This window comes from Oreochromis aureus, linkage group 8 (genome assembly GCF_013358895.1).
Source record: "Oreochromis aureus strain Israel breed Guangdong linkage group 8, ZZ_aureus, whole genome shotgun sequence".
Taxonomy (NCBI): domain Eukaryota; kingdom Metazoa; phylum Chordata; class Actinopteri; order Cichliformes; family Cichlidae; genus Oreochromis; species Oreochromis aureus.
Genome location: NC_052949.1, coordinates 27,244,873 through 27,272,449, shown reverse-complemented (window position 1 = coordinate 27,272,449; position 27,577 = coordinate 27,244,873). Strand labels below are relative to the sequence as shown.

Genomic DNA, 27,577 nt, shown 5'->3' with positions numbered 1-27,577 from the left:
AACATTGGCCGGTCCGCTCCCAGAGTCACCATGGTAGGGATGGCTATTCTTTGTTAAAGGTTAAAGCTGCCTCTAGCCACTTATTTTATGATTTATACATTTGCTTTATGAATCTGTTAAAGATTTATACAGATAATATAAGATAATATCAACTTCCTGCGTGTTTGGAGGCAGCTTATACCTGGAGTGTTAATTGTAGTGAAGTGCCTTCCCATTGATCTCTATTTGTATACTCAGTATATAACCTCCCTCTTGACATTTAGCTTTTCTGTTTGTGTGACAAGTGCACATGTGTAGTCTGGTTCATTTGTGTGCTATTTTTAGGGGTGTAACGGTACACTAAAATAATTGGTATGGTTAAAAGTCTATGCAATGTTAAAACAAGTTAAAAGTTGAAGTTGTACATAATACAGACAAACAAGCTATGTCACCTTTCTGCAAAGAATATTTTTCCAAGCCTGAAGCAGCAGAGAAAACAGAAATATGAGGAAATAACCAACCTGGTTTTGTCCAAAGCTATAATACGAAACAACCAAATAACTGGCACTTTTGAATCAGCTGTGATCACTGGTGGTTTTTCCTGGAAGTATGCCTCCAGTCATGTCTAAAAGGTTGACTCCAAGACATTTTGGTTGTCACGCAGCTGCTAACTGGTCTCTAAAAACCTAAAATAGTTCATTGCACATTTGAATAGTCAAGTCATGGTTAAAAGAAAAATATACCCCTTTTTTTCAATTCCAAGGTTTTATATATTAGCGCATCACAAAAAATGAGAGATGAACAAAAAAATTATATCAAGTCATTATTTAAGAAATATAAAACCAAAATGTAGAAGCACTAAGGGAAAAATTAAGTGCGCCCAATGATTCAGTAGCTTGTAGAATAATTTTTATTAGGAATAACTTGAATTAAACATTTCCTTTATGGCTTTGTCAGTCTCTTCATTGAGGTTTGCAGAGATCTGGACTGACTGGGCCATTGCAATGCCTTGATTATTATTTTTTGGCCATTTTTTTAATAGATTTGCTGGTATGCTTGGGATCATTGTCCTTATGTTACCTGTGAGACATTTAACTCTAGAATAATTTGGTACACAGTACTGAGTCTGTATCCCAAGGTCCGCCACCGTGTTGGATAGTTGGTATGAGGTATTTGTGCTCAATTGTTTGGTTTGGTTTTCACAAATTGTGGCACTGTGCATTAGGGCCAAGTGTCTCATTCATCTATCCAAAGGACATTGTTCCAGAATTCAGGTCAGATACAATTTTTCAAACCTAAGTCATGCAACGATGTTTCTTTTAAAGAGAAGGGGCTAATTCCTGGCAACCTTTCCAAAAGATGTCATACTTGTTCAGTTTTTTTCTAATTGTATTGTCCTGAACTTTAACATTTAATGTGCTTACTGAAGTTTATAGATCCAAGATGTGAGTTTTTGTAATTCCTCTGCAAACTGGTCAATTTGATTTTGGGATGCATTTTCCCTGGATATCCATTTCATCATCACTCCATTACATAACTTTGGATTCATGGACAGATTGTTTGGAAACAAGCTAATAAACCTAATCAGATTAATGAGTAGGACCAGATAATGTTTTGTCCTCAGGTTGTGCTGATATGTAAAAACCTAAGAACTGAAAAGGGGAGGTTTGGGGTTTTTTTTACCCTAGCTCCACTTGTTTCCAGAAACCTTACTTCATCCAAGCTTTAGTTCCACGTATTTGGTAGACTCAGACTGGTGCACCACATTCACTAAGTCCAGTGTTTGTCATTTTGAATGGTAGTCAGGTGGTGCCTCATACATCCAGGAGCTAATACATACATTAGTATGTTGTTGGACAAAAGTGGCAATCTGTTAAAGCTCTTCAGATGGGACCATCTAACTTTAGAAAACAAGTTTCCTTAGCACTTAAATATAGACTTAATTAGTGTTACACTAATTTAAAGGCAAACTGAAACCAATGCCCTGTGACAGGCTATATATATGTACCGTAACACCCCTATGTAGTTCTGTTTAGATAACTGGTGTGGTAATGTGGGCTCGCCTATAAGAAAACACTGTAAAGAGGAGATTTGCACTAAAAAAAGTTTCAGCCTACTTATTTAAAAATATATTTTTTAAAAAGCTAACCAAACTAGGACAGACTTTTTGTAAACAATAATATTCTGTACCTCCTGATGTTTGTTGAAGCTGGCCCACATTATATGACTTTTTTTTTTTTTTTAATTGTGCTGTGCATTAAAACCCAACTGGTCTTGTTTCACGCCTGTGTTCTAATTCCTGCCCTTTGGACTGTATGTTTTGAAATGTTTCACTTTCTATGTGTTGTCCTCTTTACTGAATTGAATGTCCTAACCTCTATGGTGTACGTGCTCTTCGATTCTGTCCGTCTCAGTGGAGAGGAGGGCTGGTCTATGAAGGCATGGATAAAGGCAGTTTTGATGATGTTACTTTTTTAATTTTAAGAAGACATCAGATAAATCTGTCCTTATTCTTGCTTACGATATACGGACCCTCCTCTTCCTCCTCTACCTCTTCTTCGCCCTCCGCCTCCTCCCAAAGGAAGTCTGCTTTTCAACAGCCTGCAAAAGGAGTCGGTTGGTATGTCGATCAACTGTGAAGCAGAAGAAACTGATTTTTTTCTGCTGAGGTATTATTCCTACAGTGCGCCAAGCGATGAAAACGGCATATTGTTACACTGTTTGATTTTCAAGAAAGATTATCTTTAAACCCAGGGAGCCACTGTGGCTTTGTGGTGAGAGAACCGAGTGTAACCATGCAAGCTTGTAGGAACATCATGACACACCGCTTCAATAAAACGGATGCCTTATTGCCTTTTAACACTTGGGGTCACAGTCCACAGTGGGTTCACTGTCTATCACATTTCAAAATGAACTGGGTATGAAGTCCATCTCAACCTCTTGCCCTTCCCCTTCCCTGCTGAGACTATCATGGCACATTTGTCAAGCAGTAGAGGCAGTGAATTGTCAAGTAACTGCTTGGCCTTTGGTGTCTTGGGGGTGATTGTGAGTTATGAGATAAAGAGCGATACTTACTGGCGCTGTGGATAGACACAGTCTGTGTTGTATTTGGATTTTACTGCACTTGGAAGAATGTAGTAGCAACCCTCTTTGTTAATGTATTTATCTATGAATGCATAATGAAATCTGAGTATTTCTGTGCAGCTATTAGCTTCCAACAATTCAAAACACATCTTAATTAGTTTTCATTCATTAAGAGACATGAGGTAGAGATCAGTCAACAACCTTGGCCATGTAGCAATACACTGTGTCTGTAATACTTAAAGTATACAGATAGGAAACCACTCCAGTTACTGTAATTTTTAAAATTAGCATTAATGTATGTAATCAAACTCGCTGCTCTGAAAAATCAATAAAATAATTTAAAATACAATCCAAACCTTTCATCTGATTTTTATAGCCAGTGACAAATACGGCATATGGATGAGAAAAAGATTTTGTTTAGAATTCATTTTGTGAAACTGACCTGTAATTCAATCGTTTTTACTAGCTCTGTAGAGTTACATTTTATTTTAGTCATTACCTGCTTCTTCCTCTGTTCTCCTTTTACTAATGTGTGGCAAATCATTTCTTTGGTATTCCAGGCCATTGGAAAAACTGATTTTGATTCCGGGAATCCAGTCTACCACCTAAATGTAAAATCATTTCTCTCACACCCTAAGAAGGATATATAATTGGTGTCCTGTGTTGTTTATGATTGAGTAATATAGGCTGTATTGCTACTGCTTTCCTACTTGTGGAATAAGATTCTTTCATAGTCTAAAGTCATCAGAAAGTAGCTATATGTACAAAGTAAAGTTAACAATATATTCCACACCTGCCAGCTGGTGAACACAGTGGCATAGTCAACAGTCAAATAAGGAGTGAGCCATTCAGAGGTGGATTTGCTGGTGTTTGTCAAATCATTGTTCTGCTGCATAACCCAAGTGCGCTTGTGCTTCAGGGCCTGAACTGATGGGCCGCCTTTCTCCTTCAGAATTTTCTGGTAGAAAGCAGAATTCATGGTTCCCTAAATTACAGCGAGTTGTCGAGGTCCTGAAGCAATGAAGCAGCCCCAGACCATCACAATACCACCACAATGTTTGACTATTGGCATGATGTTCTTCTTATGAAATGCTGTTGAATTACATGATGGTACAATTAGAAAATACTTATTCACACAGGGCCGGGTAGGTCTGGATGGTTGTTTTCCCTTGATAAAGGAAATCATCATTTAAAAACTGTAATTTGTATTCACTCAGGTTTTCATAGTCTAAGATTAAAATTCATATAATGATCTAAAATAGTGAAGTTTGACTGAGAAATTACAGAACTGTGTGTGAATATGTTTGTCATATCTTTGCAAGGCCATAGGATATCAAATATATCTATGATATGAATTCTAGAGTTTTGTCTCAAGTGGCTGAAAAAGACAGCAACGAGGTTTTAGAAAGCCTTCGTTGTGTGAGAGTTGTTGGATTTGTTAATGACAAACTTGGGTGCTGAATTATCAACCCGTATGCCGTTAGCTCATTATTTTCAGTCTTGTTACCATTGGCTTTGCATATACTGTTCATCATCGCCGCTCTTTCTGCCAGTACATAACACCACGCTGTTGTGAGGCACGATAATTAAAACGGCTACATTTAGGATGGTCATAATTTTCTGCAAAGGAAATCCCGTCATATTAATTAACATGATGTCAATGTGATGCTATAGTTGAGTTTTTATTACAGAATTTTATTTGCAAACAAGTTCCCTTCGCTTTCTTTAATTTGAAATGTGTTTTGCTGATACTGCAAAGGAATGCTGTACAAAGTCTTTTTCCTATCTGCTCAAATTTCTGTTCTCATTGTTTTTGTTATGGCCTTAAAGTCAAATATTTAGTCTAAGCCTTTTGTCACTTAAAATTGTGTTTGACAGATAAGAGCCACTCAGTTAAGAATGAGCACTGAGGGCTAAAATTAGATGGGGTAAAAGTGCTATAAATATAACTTATAAGCATTATCACTAGGATTGCAATTGGGTCAGCGTTAAGCCTCCTGCTCTTCCAGTGAAATCAGAGAGGAGGTGGGGCCTAAAGCTTTGTCCCTTACTTACTGAGTGAAGTAGGGCTATTATGGCAGTTAACATTTAGCGATTAAATGTGAACAGTCTTTGTCAGTTGATAAATGTCAAACCCATGGTGGCTTCCCTTTCGTCTACCTTCTTTGCTGTGAGAGGGAGGGAAGGGACATGTTGGTGCCACTGGGCTGTCAGCTGAGCCAATGGGACATAAACTGCATATCTGTCACAGTCATTCTGCACAGATTCTGGTGCATAGATACACGCATGCACAGTGTAACCCCACCGTCACCACCTCCATCTCCTCTGGGCCTTTTATAATGCTGGTAGCTAGCTAAGGCTAATGGGATGGCAGTTGGTTTTAAAGAGGGGTGTCATGAGAAGAGTGGAGCAGAAAGCTGAAGATGGCTTTCTAATAGAACTAGGGTGGGTGCTTTGGAGTCAGAGGGAAGAGGTGGAGGGATGCCTTGTGGTCGCTGGGCCATTTACTTTTCATCCCAGCACCCCAGCACATCCTCCTTTTTCATACTTTTACCTTCTCTTATCTACTTTGTGTCTCACTTTATCCTTTGCTCACTGTATTTCTGTCTCACTGTGCTTGCTTTCCTCCCTCCTCCTCCATGTTGTTCAGAAATACTAGGCCTTTGGGGTTCCATTAAGTTGTGCATGAGCAGCTTTAACATCAGTGTTTTGAAGTCTGTCTTTGACCACCAGGATTTCTATGATAATCAGCTCATGCTTTGTTTTTTCCAAAGATACCAAACTAGCAAATACACTTAAAAATCATGCAAACAATCTAAAGGGTTATGGAGGTTTTTTGTAAGAAGAACACAACAAAAGAATAAAATATCTTATCTGTCTTATACAAGCTAAAGTTGTCGTTTGATGGTACACGTTTGTATAAGCCAGCTTTCTGTAAGGTATTGCACCACCGAAAAGCTGCAGATGAGTTCTCAGTTTCTCAAACCCACAGCATTAAAACCACGAACAGGTGAATTAAACAGCAGTGATTATCTCATTCAGTGTTGGAAAGGTTACTTTTAAAATGCATTCGACTACAGATTACAGAATACATGCCCCAAAATGTAGTTTGTAATGTATTCCGTTAATTTACTTAATGTGAGTAACATATTCTGAATACTTTGGATTACCTAATATATTGTCATGCTTATTATGTTACTCCCCAACACTGATCTTATTACAATTCAACATTCTGCTAGGAACAAAGTATTTTCCTACATTGTGTACTACCTTCCCAAGGACTACACATCTAAACATTACTGCCAACCAACCACAAAGAAAAATTACTTTAGCAATTACCTGAAAAAAGTTCGCCATGCCTTAAAAGTTCCAGCATCACATTCCATCTAAGGATCTGCTGTTTGCCCCAGAACAAACCTATTCCACTGAGTCCCCACCCTAACTAAGAGGACCGAAGAGTCCCACCTGTCCAGGACTTGGTGGATAGGAGGTGTTTTGATGCAGTGAGGGGAACCTGTGCAGTCTTAGGCAGGTCTTAATGTTGTGGCTGATTGATGCACGTTCACCAGTGGAGAGATAGCAAGGATTTTTTCTTAAATTTTTTTTTAAATACAGTCTCTTCCCTCATTTGGTTAATGGTGGTGAAGAACATCTGATGTGTTACTATGAAATCTCCCATTCCTCAGCAGATTTTAAATAATGCAATCTTGTAAGGGCAACAGCTTAAGTTTCATGCTAATTAGACAGGCAGTATGCACAGCCCTTACTGGCAGACTAGAATACTGGATGAGCAAAATGATTCCTCATTTCAGAACTCCATTAGAGTTAAGGTTTGGAAAACTTTCAAATTGTGGCATAGATCATATGGTTAAGGTCTTGTAGGATTAATGAAAATTTCACTGGGTATTAACTGTAATTTATCTGGATTTGATTTCTGAACATACATATGGTGAGAAATGGATACAAATGTCGGAGAAAATCTCAGGATGACAAAAAAATCTATTTGCCAAACTAAAGAAAAAGGTTAACTCAAAACATGCTGTACAAATCTAGCTGAGGAGAAAACTAATCCAGCAGAGATGCAAGGAAATCGAAAAAAAAATGATGTAAGCTAGGAAAACTGGTAGACACAAGAGGGTGAACAGATGACGTGAAAAATAGGAAGACAGGATTAGAAATACACAGGGACACAGCTGGAGCAGAGGGCGGGTGAGAATCTTCAAAAATAGGCTAAATGGGTATGTTTGGGTATGTTCGTCATAGCAAATTACAAGGCAAGCTAACAAAACTTTTGATTAGCTGTTAGCATAGAAAAGAATCACCTTGAACAATAAGCTACTCAAGCATTATTTGATTTCATTAGCCTGCAGCAGCGCTCAACCATTTCAATAAACACAGTGTGATTATATGAGAACTGTAAGCAGCTTGAAAAGTTTAGCGTTTCTCAACTCTTGAGCACAAACAATGTGACAACATCTCATTTAAACTGGACAAGGGGCATGCCTGAAGCCTCAAATATGTTTGTGTTCACACCATTTATTAACATTTGTTTTTCCTTACCCAGATATGGGGTTGGGGTTAACTACAGCTTTGACTGAAAATGAAATCCAGCGTCTTTCATGAAAGTTGGAGTTTCAGCTCTTCAGCTACTGTACGTCTTCAGCCTCACTTTCACCCTTGCTACACAAAGGGCGCTGAACGTATTTTATTAATTATTAGCTGTGAAACTGTCCTTTCTAAAGTGAATCCCCAGGGAATAGTGATCTGGTATAGAAAAGTGAACCTAATTTATTTATATATCACTTCGACTCTGTTATGTTTGTGTACAGTACATGATGCTTGTATGTGGCTCAAAATGATTTTGTATGTGCATGGTGCTGGAGCCTAACATTAGGCAGCTGGTGTCTAGAGGTTGGTGACCTTGGTCATATGTTTGCTATTTTTCTCCCCTTTCAGTCTCTCGTCACTCACCACTCTCTTCTCTGTCCTTTGCTTCACCAGAGATTGTGGCCAAATACACATATCCCTATTCACTGGATCTTCAGTGGCTGGCTTTTCAGTATTTGGACAGAATGAAAATCCTTAGAAATCAATGTTCTGATAGTTTCTATGATACCTCAGAGTATGTGACTACAAATGCTTATTTAACCTTGCCAAGGGGTTCAAGGTATTTTCTGATTTTCTCAGCATGCCTTCTCTTACCTCCTTTATGTGTTGTATGTGGATGCGATGCTTGGAAGTGTGATGTGAAACAAAATGCCATGCCAAATGTCAAAATACTGAGTCACTTGCACGCCATCTGGATGCTATTATGCAAACTTGCCAAGGAGGTATTCTCCAGAGATCACTTACCGTGTCAGTAAAGGGAAATTTAATGTGAGTAATGTTCTTGTGGACTTGAGGGTGACTGTATCCAAAAAAAGGTGTTTAAGATTAGTCTCTGCAGCCCATTGATCATAGCTATGGGTGTATATGCTTGATTTAACCATTAAATCTGACTGACACCATCTGACAAACACACAGCTCCGTCATCAACATACCGACAGCAAATCGGCCATTTAGCAATTTAGATAGGGACCCTGTTTAACCTAACAATCTGGAGAGCACGTCAATCACAAATAATCAACCCACTGTATGATTAGACAGCAGCGCTGGCTTTGAATCTATTTTAATATGCCAATTAAAGCAGATGAAGGCAATAAGTAAAGGATGGCAGTACATTCAGGAGATCTCACCCTCCACACTAAGCTTACTTAACCACTGAAAAATAGGTTTCCTGGGGTGCTTTAAAGTAGTACCAAGAGAGTTTTTTTCTTTTTCTTTTTTTGCCATGTCAGCTCCAGGAGCCCAGGAGGATGATGGTGCATTTGGGTGTTCCGAGCTGATAAGCAGACTCATGGCCCTGAGAGTTTGGGGGTGCTAACTGTGCTGGGACTCTGTCTTCAATGTGGTTAATTGGTCCCCTGATTACTTTGGGATCAGTGAACGTGGCTCTCCAGGCTCTTAATGAGCTAGTCTTCTCCTGCTTCTCAGCCCGTCATTCAGCTTTGGTTCTCTCTGTGGACCCCTCAGACCAGACTTTGAATGGAAATCACCAGATTGAGACAAAACTTCACAAAGTGTTGCTCTGTTTCTGGGTTCTGTTGCTTTCAAATTTTTACAGACAGAGACACATAATATACATCAATGATGAGTTCCCCTATTAGCACGGTCCATTTTTCTTGAAGTTTGTCACTTTTTAAAAACTTGCTGCGTAGTGTGTACTGAAACTACACATCTCATGTGCAACAACACGTGAACTGCATGCAGTTTACATTGCTGGTGATGAACTGTCCACAATTGTCCTCAATTAACTACTTTTCAACTGAGAACATGTTTCTTATTGTCCAATCAGATTTTTTTCATCTTTTAGGATTTTGTGGAAACGGTATCCTTATTCTGAAAACATGTTGAACTGCATTTACCAGGCCTGGTAAAAGATATCATACTGTCCAAAATAATGACTTTTAAAAAAAGGTCTAATATATGTTGTGGAATTGGCTTATATGCCATTTGGATTTTTAAATATACAATATATACTTACTGTTAGTGTTGTATTTATCAGTAAAGAATGAAAATAATATTTCAGATCTAAAAGTAAAAACATTCAATTTAATTTTAATTCAATTAATTCAATTCAACCCCCTTTTAGCATTTGATGACAGTGGGAAGGAAGAACACCCTTTTAAAAGGAAGAAACCTTCGGCAGAACCAGGTTCATGGACGGGCTGCCATCTGCCGCGACCAGTTGGGGCTGAGGGGAGGAAGACAGCCAGAACATGTAAATAGTCATAGTCATGAATATGAATTAACTGAAATTATGTTCATGTGTTACTGGAGTAACCAAACTAGACTGTGTATTCTACACTCTAATTTTTCTCTGCTTCCCTTCATGATTTATTGTAAGGGTTCACTTTACAATATAAAGCACCTTGAGGTAAATATTGTTGTGATTTGGCGCTATACAAATATATTGTAAATAAAATAGAATAGAATTGAGTTGAGTTGAGTTGAATTGAATTGAATGAAGAAAAAAATGTGAATACATTATTGCATGTTCTGCACAGCAAAGAGGACAGATGCTTACTTGTCACCTGTTGTAGTTCATTACAGAAAAAGTTTGTTTGCAGAGATGAATCATCCACTTTGTGATTCATTAACATAATACTGCAAGTTGTTTTTTGTTTTTTTCCTGGGGGTGAGGATAGGGTGGTGTTGTTGCTTTCTTTGTTAGATTGAAATGGACCAGTTTTAACCATGTTTGATTTAAATGGATGCACTCTGTGCACACTATGATAAAGCATCCTGTGTCTATTCTGCAGTATAGGAATTAAGATCAAGTGAAATCAAAGCAGTTTGTTTCACGCCAGCACCAACTGATACCAGGGCCATAGTCATTAACAGTTTTTAATAATTAAAAGAAGTTAATCTGCTATTATGTACCCTGTATGTGTCATTAAAATGCCGTTTCTCTTAAATTATCACCATTACTGAGGGTTTTCCCAGACACAGGATGCCTTGGCTAGAAGGCAGAATCCCTGCCTCCCCCCCAGTCTGCATGCTAAAGTGTCTAACCCTCAGTGTGTCCATGTGTGATTTTGAGGAAGTGCTTGAGGCATAGAATAAAGTGTGTGAATGTGGCTTGCACGCTACTTTGAATGCTCAGGTAGAGTAGTGAAAGGGCTATGTAATTACCAGTTTGTCAACCACATTTTGTTTTACTAGTCACCTTTAATAAGATTAGCATAATCACATGCACATTCATTCATAAGTCACTCTACTATTCAGTGACATACCAAAAATGTTTATTTCATGAATTGTTTATACTAATAAGCTAAAGTAGATGCAGTGAGCGTTAGCAGAGACAGAAAGTTTTGGTTGTAGTGATCCAGTCATTCTGGCATCACTACTCAAAACAAGCCTTTGTATCAGTAGTACTGATACTTTATTTTCTCTAGGTATTTATCCAGACACCATAATAGAAGTGTCTCAATGCCTAATTTGCAAAGAAATACATCAATCAACGATAAATTTGATGTAAGTTTCTCAAACACTACCTGATTTTAGGTGAAATAATTCAGTAGTATACTGCACAAAATAGTTGCCTTGTTGTTGTCATTTAATGACCTGAGCGCACTTCAGTTTGTCTCAGCAAGTCAAATCCTCTCACTCTCTTTGACTTTCATGCACAGAGAAGCTTTTGATAAGTGCTTTTTCACAGTAAAATTAGCATCCCTAGTTTATGTGTTTTGTGGTTTCATTTGTAAGTGGTGACACAGTCACAGTACACTTAAGCATGCCCGGACACAGTGCGCAGCAATTAGTCAAAGTAACACACTAGTCAAAGGAATTGGACTTTGGGATTCAAATGAGCCTAGTGTGACTACACCTGTTTAATCACACCAATAAATGAAGAAATCTCTCTTTTTGGCAGGTGTATTCCTCATCAGGAGGGGTTTCATTTTAGGGGTCTTCTCCTGAACTCTAACATACATAAGAGAAAACTTTAGAAATGAGGATGATAGTAATCTGAACATCTTCTTTGGTCCACCAGCAATACACCCCACTGCATGGTCATAGACCGTAGATCAAAAGTGAAGAACACATTGATTTGATGCATCAGTAAAATAAGCAGCAAAATTGTGGTATAATAGATCATTAATAATGAACGATAGTGCTACCAGGGACAAATAAAAACGAAAGATCAATTGTGACAGATACAGATAATATAGTAACTAAAAAGACATAGCTTTTTATACATGGGTTTATATTACTAAGCTGTTCATTTAATATATTCCAAAGCAGTTTCTGAAGTCTGTGAATTTATCCCCTTGAATAATCTTTTCTGTGAGTCACTGTTAAGCACTGATACGAAAAAAGAAAAAGCCAGCAGAGGAACACACAGAAGACACATCTCATCTATCTCCATAGCTCGAGCAAATATTGAAACCCATGATGTGAGAGTGTCGGGCCTCACTCTCCTCCTTCACTTCTGTGACAGATGTAAATGGATGTTTCAGCAGTTGGCTCTAATGCATTTTTAAACAGGCACAGCAGCAGACAGCAAATGAACGTGTCGCAATGGCAACCCTCTACACTGGGGTCTCCATCTATCGCTGCCTCCCCCTCACATACAAACACACAAACCCACGCTGCTGAGAATAGCTGTCATTCATCAACTTTCTCAGTACAATGGGCTCAGTAAAGGTCCCATCTTTCAACTAAAGCACCTCCACGGTGCGGTGCCAAGGCGAGCACCATACCACTGCATCACATTCCCTGTCATCCCACAAACACTCCAGCACAGCAGGATGGATAGGTGATTGGGGCCAACTGTTGTTTATCCTCTGAGATGAAATTTAAAAAGGCTCTGCTTACTCAAATGACAACACGTTTGACTGTTACTACTGATTAGAGCTTCCTAGCAGAGACAGAAAAAAGGGATAATGGCCGGAGATGAGGACCAGTGCGTGTTAAGTTTGCAGAGTCCTTTCCAAAGACTACAAGTTCAAAAACACATCCCAAATATATTGTACAAACATTATCCATAAGAAACGTATTAATCGCTCTGATGCATTCTCATCCTGAAAACTTACTGCCTTTCCATGCACATGTGTGGAAAGCCAGAGAAAGAGATGACAGCAGTAAGACCTACAACACAGAACATCAGTGAAAAAAACGGCCTGGAGCCATAAGCTAGTCTGCTGGGATTCTGGCTGAGCTTCAAGTCATGACCTGTCTGGACAAACACTGGGCTTGATTTTTGACTGTGTCAGGTAACACACAACTGTATAATATGCATGCTAAAAAATTCAGATTAACAAGAACACGATTTGGGAAGCAATCAGGATGAAGCTTATGCTAGCCTAATTAGCTAAATTAGCTAAGCAAACAACATGAAACATGTTTCATGTTTATTTGTCTGACTTGTTGAAGCCCCATGTCCCCATTTGTTCCCTTCGGTCAGCTGACCAGTTGTTGCTTTCGGTCCCAAAGTCACGGCTGAAACTTGGAGACTGAGCGTTCTCTGTTGCAGCGCTGATGCTTTGGAATAACCTTCCTCTCCATATTAGATAGGCTATATCAGTGCCAGTTTTTAAGTCTTTATTAAGAACCTATTTTTATTCACTGGCTTTTAACTCTGTGGGTAACTGAAATTTTTATTAATTTTATTGCTATGTCTGGTTTCTGCTATTTTATTACTATATTTATATTTGTATTGTACAGCACATTGGTCTACCAGGTGTGTTTTTAAAGTGCTATATAAATAAATGATGATGACGATGATGATGATATTTGTGTAATTGTGTGCTCTGGACTGGTAATGTTTTGCTGACAGTACAGTTTAATATGCTACTGATGTGGTATCTCTGAAGGTCACTACACTTCACAGCTCCCATCACTGAGGAATCTAAATCCTTCACCATTTGTTCATAACAATGTCACTAGCCGACCTGTAAGCTGATACAATACAATGTTAGCAAGTTAGCTGGTGGCACAAAAATGTGCAATATCTTCACCATCTTAGATTTAAATATAAAAAAACTATGTATCAAACACTATCAACTATGTATCAAACACTATGTATGAACACTATCAGCTCCTTCTTTGTGTGAGTCATAAGATTTTTTGTGTTTCTTCCATAGTTTTTCTTTCTGAGTTTGAATTTTTTTTTTCCACAACTGTTTTTTGTTGTTGTTGTTTTATTTTTTGTAAATAAAAGTATGACAGTGGTTTCATGTCAGCTGACAAACACTGGCCCTAAGTTTCTGGGATTTCTTGGTTGGCTTCAGTGTAATCTAGAACAAATTGTTTTGGTAAGTGATGACCAATGACCGAATTCACTTAATTTCGGTCATGATAGTCAGACTTCATTACGAACAGGTAAAAACTGCTCAGTGTAGACAGGCTGAAGACCTTGAAATTTGCTCTGAAGGTTTGGCTTTGTTTTGGTTTTTTTGCTAACTACTTTTGTCTGAGGTTAAAAGTAATCTGTTTCTAGTTTTAAAAAGTATGTTATATGCAGTGTTGGGTAAGTTACTTTAAATTAGTAACTTAGTTACATTACTAGTTACTTCTCTAAAAAAGTAACTCAGTTACTTCAAGTTACTCGTTACTTTCAAAGTAACTAGTTACTAGGGAAAGTAACTTTGGTTTTACTCAGAATTCTCTTGTTAATGTGTTGCTTCCGTAACTGGATACCCAGCAAGATTGTCAGTCTTCTATCTTGCTTACATGCCACAAGTGCACTGTGCCACGTACCAATAGAAAGGAAAAAATAATGTGCACATTTCCACGAGAGAAATCCCACGCCTGGACCGTCGTTGACCGCCGCCATGATTCTAGCCTGCTTTTTACATCCAACACAAAAACTGCAGTCGTGGTGCTTTTGATTGTACTCAGAACTTGGAAATTCTGCCTTCTGAATAGGAAGATGTAGGTAACACCAGACTGCAGATGAGCTGCATACAGAGCTGGACTGGGACAAAACAATCGTCCGGGCATTTTGACTAGAGACCGCCCACCATTATAGGAAAAATCATAAAGCCTTTGAATGAAAATAAACACTGTTGTGACAGTGATGTACACTGTTCTGATGGTATATATGTATCAATCTATCAATCGTTTGTTGTAAGACTCAGATAATTTTTTTTTTTTTAAAGCGAGACATTTTAAATGAGAATAATAAAGAAAAGTATTTCCTTGTCCCCCCCTTTCCCTGTTAATGCCCTACCTGCCCCCCTGGCAACACTTTGCTAGATCCGCCCCTGCACAGTTACCAGCTGTCAGCTACATAGAAAAGGATCCTGGTGTTATCTGTCTCTCAGAAACAGTTCATAACTTCCCTTCAACTCATTCATGTCACCTAAAAGGTAAACCTGTTTCTCCATCACCTGTTCAGCTCTGATGATTCAGTAAGGACAAATCCTGGTTTCATCTTCATGTTTCCCTCTCACCAGATAACCAAACCGATATCATGACCAGCAGCTTTACAGCTGTGGCTCCAGCAAACATCAGCTGATACTAGAAATTAATATTAAATAAATTCTAACAACAGCTGATCAAGCTTAAACGTGCTGCTGTTGTTTAGCGCGACATCCGCTGGTTTCCTCTTTCTGGCGCAAAGTGGGCGATAAATAAACAAGAGAGAAAAGCCGATCAGCTGATCATTGATCAGTTTCGTGATTGAAGTAGAAACAGGAGAGGAGAGAATGAGAGAAGAGGCAGCTGTGCAGCTTCAGCTTTGTGTCTTTTTCATTGTAGCTGAAGTCCGGGACAAACTGTGTTCCTTTTCACCTCAGTACGAAACGCGTAATATTTTCTCTGAATACCAGACGATTCTGTTTTTACGGGACGGTTGGCAACTCTAATAATTAACCGTATGAACAAAATAAAGTTCAACATCAGTAACATAGCACCCACCCAGCTGTTTAGAAACTCCGTCATGCTAGCTAGTACGCAGTACGAAAATGTCAGCATACCGAAAATAAACTCCACCTAAACTTGGTTTATATCTGACCCAGATAGACTGCAGGTCATAACTTCTTACCTGAAGTTCAGTTCACCTGACACGCGGACCGGCGGCTGCTTCGGGTCTCTCCTCTTGCCTCCCTTTTCCTTCATCCACCTGCTGGCTTCCACCACTTGCTAATGTTATTGAATCTGTGGAAGCTCCGCGATAGCCACCACACGAAGTAACGAGTAACGAGCCTATCTAAATCCCAGTAACGAGTAACGCGTTCCTGGTTTTGGCATAATAACTAGTTACCGTGCTCGTTACCACAATAATAACGTAGTTACTGTAACGCGTTACTTAATAACGCGTTAGTCCCAACACTGGTTATATGTGAGTTCTGTGAGTTCAATATAACTTTCATTTCTAATGAGTTGTTTGGTCATTGCTTATATAAAAATGTTGGTGCAAAACCTCCCTTGGTAGGTTCGCTGTATTTTTGTGTACTGGTCATATAATTTTAAACCAGAATGTCTTTCTCTATTCATTTGTAGTTGTACTGGTGGTTTCCTGTGTTCAAATGCACCTGCAGCACTGCAGTTCATTTATCTTTTGTAATGATGAATGCATAAATGTGGGTCTTTATTCTTAAATACTACACTTTACAAAAAATACAGTAATTGCTCTTGGCTTTTCCAGGACAGGATGTTGTATGCCATATTTCTGTTTTTTTCCTTTCGTCTGTTTTAGCCTACTTTCCAAAATATGTCTGGTGTAAACATATTTTGCAGGCTAATGTCAAGCTTACAGGGGACTCCATTTAGATTTACTCATCACACAGTCTCCCATGTCTTTTCTTAATTTGAGGAAATTAAAGGGATATTTCACTCAGTGAATAGGTTTACACGCAAGTGTGGAAAGTAACTGCGGCTTCGTGTCTTATTTAAACTATAAAAGTCAATTGAAAATGCCCAGTGTTTTCTACATAGATCTATATTTTGTGAATTATATAAAAAGCATATCTCCAAGTGCCACTAGACGACAACATTTTCAGCTTCTTCAGTGAATTATCTCTTTAATTATCACCCTCACACTGCTTGAAGTCTGTATTTGAGAACATACAGATCATTCCTCGTGAACATTGAACAGATCTTTCATTGCTTTTGTCATTGCAGGTACCCATCAGCACAACTATAACCATGTGGCTCTAGGTAGCCCCACACGCACACCTAAGAATGGTAAGGAAAACTAGAGGGAAAGGGTCATATGCAAGTAAATTCCCTGCTCAGTTCAATGTTTCAAATGTTTGGAAGTCTAGAATGCAGATCTTAACATGTTTAATGGTGTATATTAATTGAACTGATCTAATTTTCAATTTCTTCATTTTTAAATTCTTTCGAAATGGGGGTGGGGTGTGGGCTCATATCCCATAGGCACAAGCACTTTTTTCTTTGATAGACAAGAGACAGTAGTTGTCAGCCATCTGTCTCTCTTTCTTTAAAGTGAAACAACGTAATGCTCTGTCAAGGTCATCCCATCCCACGTTTGACAATGTTCCCCACTGTTGTCCTGCAAAACTAAAGTTGTCACCATAACTTCACACTGTCTGAGAGGAGCAGTACCGTGAATCGGCTTTTATTACTCAAGTTAATCAGCTGTTCCTTTCAGGGAGCTGAGGCGGGCCCGTGGTCACAGTCTGCCAGTTGAGCAGTCGTGTAAGAGAGGAAAGAGGAAAGATAGCAAAGATAAAAGAAAAAGCGACATTAAGCTGAATATTCCCTGCCTTGTGCATTTATTACATTGCCCTGATCTCACCGTGTGATTTTTATACTGTTTGTTTCAACCACAAACATTAAAAACCTGCTATCGTTGAGGCACTTTGGAGCTATAGTTACATTATGCAGACAGACTCATTCCTTCTTTATGGACATAACTGACCGTGTAGTCCACACACATACATCCACAGACTCACACAGAATCACACGCATAGATAAGCAAACTGCATACTGGGAACAAATGCCTTGGAGATCTATGGAAAACATGAAAAATCCATTTCAACACATCTAACACAGACACTTTGATCACAAGCTGCCAGAAATCCTTCAAGTTTTGGCACACAGTGTATTTTCCAGATAAAAACCCACAGCCACAACCCCCCCAGCGGCCCTTGACTGAAACAACCAGGAGATACTGCTCCATATCAGAGCAGAAAATGCACAATCATACACACAAGTGTACATAGCATGCCTCTGGACTTAAAAGCTGTTTTCATTAGAATAATTTTAAGGGGAGATTTTCTGTACTGGCTGTGCTGAATATTCCAGTCTTTCAGGAATAGGTTCTGTTTCTCTTACCATCAACATGTTTCTGAAATATTTGTTTTTCATTTGGGTTTTGGTAGCTCACCGATCATTGAGACGTGGTAAGTCATACATACATATGTTTAATTTAGTGTGAATAGTCATTCACTGCATTCCAGCACACATTTGTGTACATACCACGACTCTTACCTTTGTGTCCTCCTTTCTCCCACTTAAACCAGTGTATTTTCAGACCTGATTCAAGCAGCAGTTTTTGTTTGATTTTTGCTTTGACAGAACAGTTTGTTGTTGGTCATGTGGGCCAACGGGAATCAGGAACACACGCTGATGAGTTACAGTAGAAAATTATTTGTGTTATATTTATGCAGTATTTTTCGTACTGTCAAAAAAATCCATCAGAAAGACCAAAACCAAATCAACAGTGTTGAATGCTGGTTTTTATAAGAATGGCTTTTATTGACAAGCAGCCAGTTTACTGAGAGCCCAGCTTCACTGAGACACTCACATATGTGTGTAACATGTAAGAGGACTGGTACTTTGTGTGTAATTCTGTTCGAAATTATGTAAATGCTTTGTGTGACAGGCTCTTATATCAATGGTTATCTTCTTCCATTTCATTGATGTATCCAATTAAGCTTATTTTATGTTGCAAAATTATGTGCCGTCTTCCATGAGACAAGTTTCTCGTGGTCACCCGTGGTTCTCATTAATGATTAAAGCATTTGTCGTTGTCTCAGGGTATCCTTGAAGTTCAGGGTTCAGAATGTTCTACTTGGACATTTGTATCCCCTGAGTTGATTTTCAGAGCAGTATTAGGGCCACTATCAGTGAACTTACTGATTCCTACTAAGTCTGCATCTTAAATTCTGCATCTGTGTGAACATAACACCATATTGTTATTTAATTCCGAAAGACTGCTGCTGTTATCAATTGTCATGTCATTACTACCACCAAAAGTTATGCTACATAGTCAATGTCTTTGGGTTTAGGTTTAATTTGCCAGAAAAAGACAACACAATAATCAAAGTTACAGATAGTTATAGGTATAGATTTGACTGATACAACTCATAATTATTGTTTTTCAAAACTATATCACAACAACAGTGTTGTGTGACCAGGATAGTTGTGAAGTTAAAATCAGAACATCTAACAGCCATAAAGGTGCAGATTAAGAACAAGTAATAAAATATAACATGTCATCAAGTGTGAATGAGAATGAACTAACACTACTGCATGTTGACTAAAAAACTGAAACTAAAAATAGCAAGACAATGAAAAAACAACAAGTTTTTGCCTGACATAAACTCTGCAGTGTAAGTGACACAGTGCCAAGCTTGGGCTTTAGAGTTATGCTCTGAGTAAGCAAGTAAGAAAGTGAGACCAGTTCATTGTTGGTTTTGGCTATTTCACTGGATTTTAATGGCAATAAGAAAATAATCTAATATTAATAATCTTGTCACGTAAAATCTTCTGCTGATTTTTTTCACTATTTAAGTCTTGGAGCCACATCTGTGTGGCTTTACTGTGTTTAAACATAAAGTATGTCTGCTAATGAGATAGCTAACAGCATGCCACAGTCTGAGTTGATTCCCCACTTATTAATGCAGCTGTGGAAGACAACCCACTCACAAATTTTTCACTTCAAACTCCCTCCCTGCAGCTCCCAGGATCCCCTGCAGTCACTCAGCCATGCTGCCATCCCTGCTACTTTATTCTTGTTCCTTCTTACAGTCGTGGTCATAAGTTTACATACGCTCATCATAGGCATTAATGTCATGAGCTTTTATTTCTTTAATCAGTTTTTTTTTCCTAGGGTGGAAGGATTGTATAGATCAGGTGGTAGAGCAGGTCACCTATGATTTGGAAGGTTGGTGGTTCGATACCCATCTGCCCAGTCTGCATGCTAGATAACTCCAAGTTGCTCTCTGATGCATCCATCAGAGTGTAAATGTTGGATTCAATGGGTGAATGAGGCAAGTTGTGTAAATTGCTATATAAGAACCAGGCCATCTACGTCTGTGTGGATTAGAGACAATCCAAAATAAATTATTAATGCTGTTGATGATGCACAATCATTCCACCCCGAAAAACAGTTCAAAGAATTTGTTAAAAAACCCAAATTACTGACATTCATGTCCATAATGAATGTACATAAACTTGTGACCACAACTGAGCATTTCAGTCTCTTGTTCCTTTTTGATTCTCTTATCTCCATCTCTTGTCCTCTTTCTCTTCCATCTCTCCATCCTGCAGCAGTTACTAAAAACACTATTCTTATCTGTCTTTTGGAGGCTAGTGTGGAGTCACACCCATGCCCGCTGCTCTGCACTGCGTGACAAACTCAGAGCTTACAGGCGAAAGCTAGATAGAGCAGGAGTAGGAAAGAAAATGAGAGAGAAGGGAATACTGAATGGACAAGAAAGAATTAAGGAGCAAAGGAAAGTGGGTGGCAGCATGGTAAGACAGATAAGATTGACAGAGTGAGGGAAGTGGAATGGGACAGACTGCGGATGTTTGTGTGTGTGTGCATGTGTGAAAAAGAGAGATAAAGAGAAGGAGTAGAGTGAGAAGAAAAGGAGGCTTGGGTCCAGTACCCCACCCCCACCTTCCTCGTCTTCCTGGCATCATCTCACATCACACCAACAACAGGCAGCCAGGCATTGCTCCCTGCCCTGTCCCAGTTCACATCACAGCACTGTCACAAGCAGGGTCACTCTCCAGCACACATCTGTTGTTTGGTGTGTTGTCTATTTTTTCCTTGCCTTTCCTTGTTTGGACCACTGTTTCCTCCCGTCAAACCACCGCATCGCCTGTCAAGTCAGTCCCACACCAAACACTCACTGAGTGGCTGATGTGTCCGCCTATACTCCCCCATCACTGGCACCAACAAGTTGGAGTTTTAAATATGCAACAGTTTCTTAAAGGCAGATATTCAACTTTTTTCCTCAGCAAACTATGCTGAACTTTCAACTAAGTTACAACATTAAAATCACTGACAGGTCAGTTCAGTTCCATTATTTGTAATAACGGCATATGTCAAAAGGTAGTAGGCTTTGTTAGGCAGAAAGTATCTTCTAGCAGGATGATATGTGGTTCCAGAATACAACAATTGTTGTATTGTTGTATATTTAAGGAATGTAACAAAGAGATCAAGGTGTCCTTCAGCCTCCAGATTCCCGTCTGATTTAAATGAGCATGTGTGGGATGTGCTGGAAAAACAAGTCTAATTGATTGGATGCTCCACCTTGCAACTTGAATGACTAAAAGGATCTGGTCCTAATATCTTGGTGCTTAATACCAAAGGACCTAGGGTGTTGTGTTTAGAAGGGTCAAAGTAGCTTTGGCATACGGGAACCTACAAAACCTACACCTGTTGGCTTTAATGATAAGGATTATCAAATAAGAAATGTTTTGTAGCCATGACTATCTTTAATAGTCTAGTTTACTGAAATATCAACAGGATACGCAACTCTCTCACTTTAGTACGAGTGGACTGGGTTTTCTATTTCACATACATAAAGTGTGATTGTTCTCAAAATCTATCTCAGTCGTTCTCAAACCCTTTCACATGTACCTTCCTTCAGAAGTTTCTTTTTTTAACCCTCTGAGGTTAAAGTCATCATAAGGGATAACCCTAACTCTGCCCTACCCTTGTTGTTTGGAGAAAGGCAAAATAGACTATTAAGAAAGAAAGTTCATGTCACTTAGAATGATTATTTTCTTGGGTCCCTGATTGCTAAGACTTAGGGGAACAAATTAATCAAAACAAAAACAAATTATTCTGATTGTCTAGGGTTAGAGTTAGTAAAGACTCACACCTCGGAGAGTTGACATCACATGACTCTAAAACAATGGATACAAAGTGTGAAATGTAAGCTGCTAACTCTATCTGGTTTATAAAACCCGCCATTCAAAACATATTTTATATATACTCATGTGTCAGTTTATGTGTATTTGTACAAAAATAGATTTTTTCTTAGGTCACTACAACCCCCAAACTCCCAGAATAGGAACAGGTCTTCCATGTACTCAGTGGCTCTCCTTGGTCGGAATTTTTATTTTATACTGACAAGATTATTTCAGAGATTATTTTAAAGGACCTCTGCCTCCAGCAAATATTTGTACAGCTGAAACTCCAGCCTGTCTGCCAGCTCACTCGTTTTTCTTCACAGCAGGTGGTCTTCTGTGATGGTTGCCTGGGGTCTCCTTTTTTGGGGGGTCAGGATAGGAGAAGTCAGCCTGCCCATTTTTTCCCCCCTTTTCCCCTCTTCTGTGTCTGTATATGTATGTATGTGTCTCCAGAAAACAATCGGATAAGTGGCATCCTGACCTCGCAGACGGAGCCCTACGACCTGTCTTTCTCACGCTCCTTCCAGAGCCTGTCACACCTGCCACCCTCCTACGAGGCGGCCGTCAAAGCCGACCTCAACCGGTTCTCGTCCTTGAAGAAACTCAGTAGGTCCAAGTTCACTGCAATAATGCAAGAATAGGCGCCCTGCCCTAATCCTAAAGCCCTGCATGATAAAAACACTGCATTAAGTGTGCTTTCCTGACTCCAGGCTGGGACTTTCTGAAGGGCTCTGAAGTATTTCAGATGTAACAATGGCTCACCTGCTCTAACTTGGGACATTAAACTGTAGAAAAAAAACCTGTATATGTGTTTTTTGGAGATTTTGCAGCTCCCCGTTGATTAAACATCTAAGTGGACAGAGGGCACTATGAATTAAAGCCAGAAAGTATCCCCTTCTCAACTCTGAGCTGTCAAAAAAACAGCCTAATCACCTCAAAAAAACTCTGATTCATCGATATTCCCTGCTTCCCTCTCCGCATCCACGATTTCCCTTGAATCACACATATATCAGCGGCTTCTTGGGTCTGGCTTGGCTCAGTATTAATTTAGCGTTTCTTTGGTGGATTTCTACAGCATAATGAGCTCTCGTCTCATGTTATTCCCTAAGTGAAATACAAATATCCGTTAAGGTTTGTGTAGTTTCATCATGAGCGTCCTGCTTTGCTGCTGGCTCAAGTCAAAATGAAAGATGGCCATCTACAACTCATCCCATCAGGGGTCGCTCTGCACTGGCTCCCACTTAGAGCTGCCAGGCACCATTTCAAACTAAATGGTAAAACAAGTTTGCAGTAGTATTTACTGGTTCTCAGTTGTTTTGGAGAAATAAAAACAACCACAAGTTATTTGAAGAATGCTTGTGAGAATTAACATAATAGCTTTTGATGGGCCGTAAAACAAAACCAAATGAATTCAATTGTCAGAGATAGGACCCCACCAAAGAGACAGTTCTGAAATGGAAAAATATCCCTTGGCGGTGTCCTTCCTTCAGTCTTCCTAACTTTCTTTTTGCTTCCAAAGCAAATTATTTGCTGCAGCTAATAGCCAAAAGGCTCTGCTGTTTCTTTTTGTTGCTCAACTAGTGTCTGCACAATGATAGATCATGCTGGATTGCGCTGGAGGGAACATCGAGCATAGTTTTCATTGTTGAGATAATAAAAGAAGAATGCTACTGCTTATTAATGCAAATTGGTATCAAACTGAAGAGAAAAAAAGCATTTAGCCCATTGCGGTGCAGGACACTATATATCATGAGTTATTCATTCACTCCGTGGTAATATGGTTGATGAGTTTGCAATGCGCTGCCCAAATCTTGAAGACTATTATGCTTGAGAAAGGAACATCTTGTTTTTATTATCTCTCATAATGAATCGATTTGCAGCAAGCACCCGTGACTCGGCGCTGAAGGGGATTTGGATGAGAGTAATTTGGACAGGTGGTGTGAACACTGCTGTACCATTATTGAAAAAGACAGACTCGCACTGAAAAGCCATCTATGAATTCTCAATAAGGTGGAGAGATCTGCTCTCGTAATACCTTTCCACCACCAATGGCACTGGCGTTCACCTGTCTCTTATTGTGCGGGTTAAAGGCTCATTCACAGACTTATAAATGTTTCCATTTTTGAATGGTTTATGCTACTGTCTTTATGACAGGATGTCAAGTTTTTGTAAATGTGCATCACTTTGTGTGTGTGGGTTTTTTTTTTTTTTTATTTGGTCGATACAAATCTCCGTGCATGTATTTTTGTTGTGTGGCATGAATTTAATGCTACATTCACTCCTACTCTATCGTCTTTGCAAATGTATTCTCATCTTTTTGATCTGCTCCTGAATGCATGTTATATCCATTGTTTGGTTTGGAGGTTTTTGTTGGTTGCACACAGGAACACGAAAGAAAACCCCCACTCGAGTTTATACGAAACACTCGCAGCTTCAGTGTTGATGTGATTGTGGAATAATCCTATTAGATTTCCAGCATGCATATATGTGAGGTGCCTGCGTGGTTCCCTCCATGTCTGTATATGATGTTTTTTGTTTATAGACTTTCAAATGACCTTTGAAAAGTTATCCCCCACAGCCAGAACTGCCTGCAGCATCCCTGATCAAGTCTGGATATGTGGATGTTATGTGCCTAGCATGTAATGTGGTCCGACTGTGATACTCTGCCTCTATTTTCTATTCCCCTCTATGAGCTTGGAAAGGTGAAATACGATGGGTCCCCCAACACTATTCTCTGCATTGTGTGCCGTGTTCTCCAATTCCGCATTACACGATTTCTCCCCTAGCATTCTGTACCTACCCATGTTTTCTCTTTCTTTTGCTCCTTGAATTGCCTCTTCACTTCGTGTCTCTTTTTTTTCCACTTCTGTGTCCTCTGCAGCAGATAAAGAAGTCGAAGACTACTACACTCGTAAGCGCCACCTGCCCGACCTGGCAGCAAGAAGCACTCTTCCCCTTCATGTTCTCAAAATGAGTCAAGAACAGGTGGGTACAGAAGTGTTCAGTTTAATAGTGCAGGCTTCAACAAGGTCACGTACTATCAAGTTTTATGTATCTATGATGCAAGAGCACAAGTTTCCAGATTTAAATGTGAGAAGTTATTCTACAGTAGTCGGCAGCAGAGCATTTTACCCCTGAGTTTATGAATAAACTCACCTCATCCATCTTTTGCTCAATAGCACCGGGAACAACAGCAGAGCCAGCCCCCACAGTCCTCCATCTCCCAGGCCCCTCCGCAGTCACAGTCCTCACAGCAGCAGTCTCAGCAGAGGCAGAGGCCCCGTCGTGTCCAGAGGGCTATGTCCCAAGATCGTGTCCTGTCCCCTCAAAGAGCCCCCCAGCAAGATTATACCATGTCTTCTAACGGTGTTTCCCTGTATGGAGGTAGGATCCTGTCCGATGAACAGCTCCTATCTGCTGAACGTCTTCGATCCCAGGAGCGTCTTCTTCCACAGGACCGCCACACCTCCCAAGATCGCCTCTACTCCAAGGACCGTATGTACTCCAAGGACAGACTCCTGTCACAGGAGCATCTTTATTCAAAAGACCGCCACTACTCCCAAGATCGCCTCTATTCACAAGAACGTCTATACTCACAAGACCGCCTCCTGTCCCAGGATCCTCTGCTCTCGCCAGATAAGCTGATGAGGTCGCTGAAGCGCGGCATGGTCAGCAGCATCTCTGGCGGGTTTTATGGCAGTGACAAGTCAATGTCACGGGCCATCTCACACACAGACGTGTTCATTCCAACTACGCCTCTAATGGATCGCTACAAGATGACCAAAATGCACTCCCATCCCAGTGCCTCTAACAACAGCGGTGGTGGAGGCAGCGGAAGTGGGGTACAGGGAGCAGGCGGGAGTGGGCACTCCAACACCTTAGCCATGAACCAGACAGCAAATAAGAGGCAGGCATTTGCCTCGAGACGGACTCACACTGTGGAACAACTCCACTACATCCCACAGCACCACCAGCAGCAGCAACAACAGCCACAGCACTACCGCACAGGCAGCAAGACTGAGGTGACTGTGTAACTGTTCAGGAATACTCACTGCTGAATGCCAGGGGCTGAATCTGATTGACAAACATTGGTATACTGGCCTTCTTTTAGAGTAGGATGGTGGCAATTTTGCTTTCTTTGACCAAGGCTTCTGCCAAATTAGAGATTCCAGGACCAAGAACTTCCACTTACTTACTGTGAGAGACCGGGAAAACGAGCTACACTGTACATTGCATACACAGGCCCAGCCAGATCTGAAGCCAGAGGAGGTTATGGATGGGGAAGGTGTAGTATTATCCTGCTAACTTGCCTACTATTATTTCCACTGTCTTGCCTATCCTATTCATCCACAGGCTTTGGCCCCATTCTGTGTATGTTTTAGTGGGAAAGCACCATTTGTGTCTGTTTATGCCTTTATCAGCCCCCTTTTGGCCAACAAATCTATTCTGTGACCTTTTCTGGCAAATCTTAAAGGGCTTTGCATGGTTAAACACACGAACCGATTCCTACGTGACTTCTGTTGTGCGACATAACACCACCACAGGTGATGAACTGAGAGAATGAGCCTGTAATAACTTTATAAATATATAAATAAATGAAAAAAAGGAACCATTTGTATGCCCTGTCCTACTCATAGTTGTAGAGAATCTCAATGAGAGAAATTGAACTGGATGTTATCAGCACTCCTATTTGGTGCCTCTGATAGGTGTTCTATTTCGAAAAATGAAGTGGTTTTGTGGGTTACAAAGCACAATCAATGAAAAAAACATGTTCTGTTTTGATTATTAATTTTGAATTTTAATACTAATGGCTAGCTTGTTTTGTTCTTAAAGCAATGGCATTTTTTTCTCTTCTTTTTCTTTTTTGTTTCCTCTTTTGCTTCCAGTAGATGATTGTAAATAAGCTATTCTAGAAGCAGTATTATGGACAAGTCTGTACTGGATGGACTTTATATTAGACTGTCTGTTTTCAATAGATTCTTAAAAAACAACTATAAACCATTACTGTTTCGTGAGTTCAGAATAGAAGCCCACTTAACCGAGTATTTGACCGGATAAATTAATACTATACTGTGTGTGTCTTTGCAAAAACTGTTTGTAGGACGAAAAGTGAATGAATGTGTTATTGAAAACTGATATACCACTGTTCATATTTGGATGTAGACTGTGTTTCATTGACTTCAGAAGACTTGAACATCATGGAAATGGAATATAATGCTTGTCAAAGTAGGGTCAAATAAACCATCCATATTTTTCTAAACATGCAACATTGTTCTTGGAGAGATACGTCTGTTTTGTCTGTGCTTTGACAAATCTGTGCACTGGTTTAGCTCAGTGGTTGAGCAGGCGACCATGTGCTGTATGGCCAGAGAGCAGTAGGCCCAGGTTTGAGTTCTGCTCTTGCTCTCTTTCTCCATGTATCACTATATATAAAAATATATATGTGTGTGTGTAATTACACATCTTCACAAATTAAAGCCACTTTTATCATTTGTGACACTGAAGTGAAAAAAGAAGTAAAATGCTAATGTTAGGCAAAAATAAATTACACCAGGGTTGCATATCCTCAGTGTCAACAGCATTAAGTTTCAGCAGGATCACACTAAATGTGTGTGACAACTACTGTAGCCTGATTTAATGAATGTTTTACGTAGAACACGCAGCAGCTTTGAAGTTCATTAGTGATGACTTAAAAGTGCAAAGTTGTAACTAATTTCCAGATTTTAGAACTCATTTCACAATCTATAAAGTTCATAAAGAAAGTGTATTCTAAGGCCTGGTATGTTTTCACCAAACACTAAAGCAAACCCAAGACAACAGATGTAACAGATCTGCCTTTTTTATACTATTA

At 39.6% G+C, this 27,577-nt stretch overlaps 1 protein-coding gene across 1 annotated transcript; it reads left to right on the top strand.

Moving 5' to 3' along the window:
* On the top strand, positions 1 to 26,962 carry LOC120441394 (protein shisa-6). Its single transcript, XM_039616204.1, has 4 exons — positions 1 to 33; positions 16,732 to 16,794; positions 24,608 to 24,711; positions 24,906 to 26,962. The coding sequence occupies exons 3-4, from the start codon at positions 24,697 to 24,699 to the stop codon at positions 25,758 to 25,760; spliced, it is 870 nt and encodes a 289-aa protein (XP_039472138.1). The 5' UTR covers positions 1 to 33; positions 16,732 to 16,794; positions 24,608 to 24,696; the 3' UTR covers positions 25,761 to 26,962.
* The last annotated feature ends 615 nt before the right edge of the window (positions 26,963 to 27,577 follow it).